This window comes from Sinocyclocheilus anshuiensis, unplaced genomic scaffold, assembly GCF_001515605.1.
Source record: "Sinocyclocheilus anshuiensis isolate Anshui unplaced genomic scaffold, SAMN03320099.WGS_v1.1 scaffold195, whole genome shotgun sequence".
NCBI classification, from domain to species: Eukaryota; Metazoa; Chordata; class Actinopteri; order Cypriniformes; family Cyprinidae; genus Sinocyclocheilus; species Sinocyclocheilus anshuiensis.
Window position 1 is genome coordinate 2,479,631 of NW_015548236.1, and position 6,009 is coordinate 2,485,639.

Below are 6,009 nucleotides of genomic sequence, written 5' to 3' on the forward strand. Positions count from 1 at the left end.
AATATCATTTATTAGATTAAAACTCAGTAATATTGTGAAAAAATAGTAACATTTAAAATAACTGTTTACTATTTGAATATATTTTAAAATATATGTTATTCGTGTGATGGCAAAGCTGAATTTTAGTGCACTGGCCTAGCATGAGTTATATAACTCTTTGTGTGTGTGTGTGTGTGTGTGTGTGTGTGTGTGTGTGTGTGTGTGTGTGTGCGCGCGTTTACCATGGGAAAAAGTCCCAGAGGGTGATAGCGTCGAGGAGTTCCTGCGGACACACTGCGGTTCCGTAGGTTCTTGAGCTCCTCTTGAGCCTCATGGAGCATTTCAATGCACTCTGAGTATTTCTCCTCCAGCTCCTGCAGCTGTGTGTGTGAGGAACCAACAATTGTCAATAACATTCACACAGAAAGAATGAATTAATATATTATGAAGGTACAGGTATGTTTTTGTAAGGTGAAAAACGTGGAATATTGATTTATTATGTCTAAAATAAAGTACCTCGGCTGTAAGCTGTCTTTGAGCATCTTTAGCTGCCGAAAGGTGCTGAGAAAGTTCTTCGTTCTCGACAGCACACTGTCAAAAACATACACATACACATAAATCTCAGAACACCTTTATCTCATGTATTGTACGATTCATTCACCAATGAAGTGAAAGAAGAAAGACGAAACGATTCTCACCGTTTTGGCTTTTTTCTGCAGGTCCACTATCTGAGAGAGAAGGTGTGTGATTTCCTCCTGCTGGCGAGAGGCATCTTCAGTTTTTTTGGCCAGTTCTTCTGCTATACTGGAGATGTGGATGCTGGACTGCCCTTTATGAGGAGAAAGGGTGGACTTATTTTTGTTTTGTCAAAATACAGAGCAATACACCTCCACTTAATCCCTAAAACAACATATCACTCACTTAACTCTCTGACGCAGTCATTCACCAGCTGCTGTTCCTTCTCCTCATATGACTCTGTCTCAGACTTCAGCTGACTCGCCTAAGGACAAAGATCAAGTGTGTCATTTTTAAAAGTTAAAATACAAATAAGTAAAACTGTTTCATTCTGGTCTGTGTAATTTCTAAGAACATTCAATCCAATTTTTCTAAATACATCAAATCAAGATGGGGCATTTAACAAAAGTAAAAAGATTGCAATCTTTGTATGGTGGAGTCAATAAACCTCCAGAAACATGAAATACCATCCATGGTAGTTCACTGTGTGACTCTGAATAATAATAAGGTTATAGACATTCGGTAAGATTCTCAATCTACTGTGATCACAGCATGCACGCACACACAATAGAAATCAATCATTTTTTCTATTCACACATGGAAATTGGGCCGAGGCACACACATTGCCCAGGGCCAAAATGTCTTCTTTCTCTTTTGCTTAGTCTTGCCAGTTAGTGTTCCTCATATTTGTACATACACTACCATTCAAAATTTTGGTTGAATTAATTTTTGGTGAAATCAATGCTTTTATTCAGCAAGGACCCATTAAATGATCAAAAGAGACAGTAAAGACGTTCATAATGTTACAAAAGTTTTCTATTTCCAGTAAAACCTGTACTTCTGAAATTTCTGTTCTATCAAAGAATTGATCCTTGCCATTACAGGAATAAATTTAAATAATTCAATTAGAAAAATATATTAAAATAGAAAATTATAATAATAAAATTACTGACAAACAGCAATAAACTTTCACTATATTACTGTTTGTACCCACTCCAAACGTTTGAATTGTAGTGTGTTTCTTAATGTTTCTAAATTGTAGTTTTTCACATGTGTATGTACCTCTGATCTGAGAGAGAGATTTTCCTCCTCCAGGTCTCGTAGTTTTTGCTGCAGAATGTCCAGAGAGGAACCACTACGGGCAGAAACTCCTGCCCTTCCCTGTTGACTCCTGATCCAGAAACAAAAGACTGTATGACTAAGAAATAAATCCTAATACGGGAATATTACGATTCTGCTTGCTTTATTTTCATGATAGAACAACTGTCTGGTTCAACAGAAATAATAAGTGTTGAGGTTGTTGAAAACTGTTGTACATTATAAATTTAAAACTACAGCTGAGAAGCCCTTAAAAACACCTGAGCTGATAATATCCTAACTGAAGCCAACAGAACCGGCTTCACTGGCCTTGAGTGATAGATAAAAGAGGACAGTGTTATAAAACAGTGGACTGACGTGGGCGATCCAGACCCCTCTTCGCTCTCCTCCGCTGCATTAGTGTAGAACTGCAGGAGCTCGTCTTTTAGATTCAACTCATGGTGCAGCTGAGCCACCTGTGTACAATAATATAAACACAATTTAAGCAACAAGAATTCATTCATTGCTCACACTTCATAGCTAATTATCATTTCTCATATTATTACTAATAGTATTACAGACATGAACTGAGATCAACCATAAAAAAGCTTCTGACAACTGAGAGCCAAATTCACTAAGAAGTGAACAGTATATCAACAGGAGCAAGTCATTTTTAATGAATTGCCACCAGAGAGAAAACTTTGTAATGAATCTGTTCAAGTACCTCCTCCCTGATGGTGCCCACTTGTTCCTCCAGGTATTCGTTCTGCTCTGACAGAACACGGTTCTTCTTCAGGAGGGACTGACCGATGCGGGCAGCAAGCTCCAGATCCCGCTCTTTCTGTAGAGTTCAGAAAAAGATTTGAAAATCAATCCACTACCGTTTGGGGTTGGTAAGATGCTTATAAGTCTCTTATATTCACCAAGGCTGCATTTATTTGATCAAAAATACAGTAAAAATTGTGAATTATTATTACAGTTAAAAAAAAAGTTTTCTTTTTGAATATAGTTTAAACTTTAATTTACTCATGTGATGGCAAAGCTGAATTTTCAGTATCATTACTCCAGCCTTCAGTGTCACATGATCCTTCAGAAATCATTCTGATATAATGACTTGCTCAAGCAACATTTATTATTATTTCTTTTTCAATGTGCTGCATATTTTTGTAAATACCGTGATTCATTTTTTTCAGGATTCTTTGATGAATTGAAAGTTTAGAACAGCATTGAAATAGAATTGTTGTGTTGCATTAAATGTGTCTTTAGTGTCACTTTTAACCAATTTAATGCATCCTTGTTGAATAAAAGCATTATTTCTTAATCTTAATGACCCCAGACTTTAGCATCATAATAAATACACAATTTCTTTTTAAACCTCACCTCCTCCAGAAGTCTTGTGACAGCGTCGATGTCATTGTAGGTCTTAGTCATCTGGCCCACTCGCTCAGCACATAGCACTGAAACACAGACCGAAAAAGCACTTGAGTACATCAGACCTGCTTAAACAATTTCACCTGAACCTAAAAACATCCAAAAAGAGTTCAGTACAATGTGGAAAAACTCTTACATAGACCTGACCTAAAATTATTATATTGTATATAATATTATGTTATACCTGACCTAAAAATTATCCTGACATTAAAAACTCTCAAGCTTACAGAAATCTAATGTGAGTTTACATAGATGGGGGGGGGGGGTTTTCAGTATCATTACTCCAGCCTTCAGTGTCACATGATCCTTCAGAAATCATTCTGATATAATGACTTGCTCAAGCAACATTTATTATTATTTCTTTTTCAATGTGCTGCATATTTTTGTAAATACCGTGATTCATTTTTTTCAGGATTCTTTGATGAATTGAAAGTTTAGAACAGCATTGAAATAGAATTGTTGTGTTGCATTAAATGTGTCTTTAGTGTCACTTTTAACCAATTTAATGCATCCTTGTTGAATAAAAGCATTATTTCTTAATCTTAATGACCCCAGACTTTAGCATCATAATAAATACACAATTTCTTTTTAAACCTCACCTCCTCCAGAAGTCTTGTGACAGCGTCGATGTCATTGTAGGTCTTAGTCATCTGGCCCACTCGCTCAGCACATAGTACTGAAACACAGACCGAAAAAACACTTGAGTACATTACACCAGCTTAAACAATTTCACTTGAACCCAAAAAGAGTTCAGTACAATGAGGCAAAACTCCTACATCCTGACCTTAAAAATAACCCTGATAAGAGAACTCTCAAGCTTACAGACATGTAATGTCAGTTTAAGTAGATAAAGAGGAGGGAAAAAAGCTACTGGCTTGCTAACCTCGCACCATCATATAGCTCTTACAATAACATCAATGACAAACCATGCATGATTGCCCCCGCGACTGTTTCCATGGTGCTGTTACTCAGCAACCCCATCCAGTCAGCCAGAATCAGATCAGCCACAATTACTGTTATATCACACACTCATACTACAGTCACACAGAAACACGCAAGTAGGCCTGTCGCAATAATCAATATATCAACTTATCGCGCAATATATGTACATGACCTCAATAATTTTTGGTGACGCAAGTTTTCTTTTTTTCTACTTATTACTTTACACTTTTTCTTAGAAAATGTTTATTTAGTATTTATTCAGTTTTTTTAAGGTATCTAATATTTTGATACTTAATTTTCATGATCTAAATATTCTTAAAAATTAAAAGTTTGTTGTCATTTGGAAGTGTGGGTCTTCTTGCATTATTATGCTGTTACATTATGATTATATATTCAGTGAAATAAAATGGTCTTTAAAATGACAATAATATCGCTTATCGCAATTATTTCTGGGGCAATATATTGCACAACAAAAAGTTGTTATCGTGACAGGCCTACACGCAAGCACAAAAGTATGCACAACAATAAAAAGTAATAAGAGATCAAATATTAACTTTCCGACAATTTTTTAAATAAAGCATTTGATACCAAATTCTATGTACAGGATGTGAGCAGGAGGAGCTTTTTTTTGTTAGAAGGATATTATAAAATAAAAGCTGAACTTCAATATGCAAAACTGAACATTCAATGACGTCTTCAAAAGACAAAGAATGAACTTAAACAAATCACATCTTATTAATGCAGCTGAGTTCCTAAACTGCTTTAATGAGGACTGTATATCTAAAATCAGAGCTCAGCCTCGGGACATTGACTGTAAAGATATTAAACGCTTCCAGACTGGTGATGAGAATGAGAAAAAGTTTTATGAGGACATACTGTCAGACTCTGGACAGAGCAAACAATAAGACAACCATGCTGTCCTCTCTACACACACACATAAAGATATCCAGAGGCCTCAGGCTACACTCAAAAAGGAGAAAGAGTAAAAAGGATAATGTGATTAGCTTTAAAGCACTTCTGAATCTCATCCAAAACATATACAGATAAAACTAGCCCACAACATGCAAAATAAACCCCTCAAAATTTTCAAAAACACCCCTGATAATGAGAAATCAAAGCAGAAACTACTCAAGTAGACACTGAAAGTGCAAATGCATGACTTTACCATCGGCATACTGCTCATAGCACCACTCCAGCTCAAAGTCTTCTGCTCCCATGATCTTGTGCATCCTTTTACTCCCTCTCCACTCAGCAGAGAGGAGAGGACCAGACCAAACGTTAGCGCTACACTTCCTTCCTCCCGTAACGGTACTGAGTGATGCTGAGAGTGTGGTCAGTTACAGCAACAAGAGTAGAGTGACTATATTTAACACTACGATGAGAGAGAGAGAGACCGTGGGAGGGAAGGAGTGAGACAGAGAGAGAGCGAGAGAGAGAGAGAGAGAGAGAGAGAGAGAGAGAGAGAGAGAGAGAGAGGTTGTGGTGGTGGGGGGATGTGGGACATGACGGTAATGTTGATATCACAAGGTCAAATGTAAAGGATTATAATCTACAGTGTGAACTAGTGGGTCATTCATACTAGTCAGTGTATTTTTATGCCTCTATCACATGACTATGCAATATTATCCATGATTATCATAAGATCATCCAATAAAATATAATTTGTAGAGGTGGTAATCATATTTGTTTTTTTCTTATCACAATATGACAGTTAAGTCAATTAAGTCAGGTTATTTTGGAAACATTTAGCAATAATTTTTCAATCATTTTTTAAGAAAATTCAATCTAAAATGACAATAAAGAAGTTTATAGTGTTACAAAAGACTTGTATTTCAAATAATTGCT

The 6,009-nt window shown here is 36.2% G+C and overlaps 1 protein-coding gene across 2 annotated transcripts in view; it reads right to left on the reverse strand.

Annotated features, from left to right (window-relative positions):
* The window catches only part of trak1b (trafficking protein, kinesin binding 1b), an 11,476-nt gene extending 5,978 nt beyond the window's left edge, over positions 1–5,498 (reverse strand). Inside the window, exons 1-9 of one of the 2 annotated variants that reach the window (XM_016441989.1) lie at positions 5,330–5,498; positions 3,172–3,248; positions 2,516–2,632; positions 2,170–2,267; positions 1,777–1,885; positions 901–979; positions 678–808; positions 496–570; positions 222–359 (exon numbers count right to left, since the gene is read on the reverse strand). In XM_016441989.1, the coding sequence (XP_016297475.1) occupies positions 222–359; positions 496–570; positions 678–808; positions 901–979; positions 1,777–1,885; positions 2,170–2,267; positions 2,516–2,632; positions 3,172–3,248; positions 5,330–5,393 (888 nt within the window). In that variant the 5' untranslated portion in view covers positions 5,394–5,498. Of the gene's footprint in view, positions 1–221; positions 360–495; positions 571–677; positions 809–900; positions 980–1,776; positions 1,886–2,169; positions 2,268–2,515; positions 2,633–3,171; positions 3,249–3,821; positions 3,899–5,329 lie in introns of both variants that reach the window. The other variant, XM_016441990.1, reaches the window with a different exon arrangement.
* Positions 5,499–6,009: the final 511 nt, after the last annotated feature.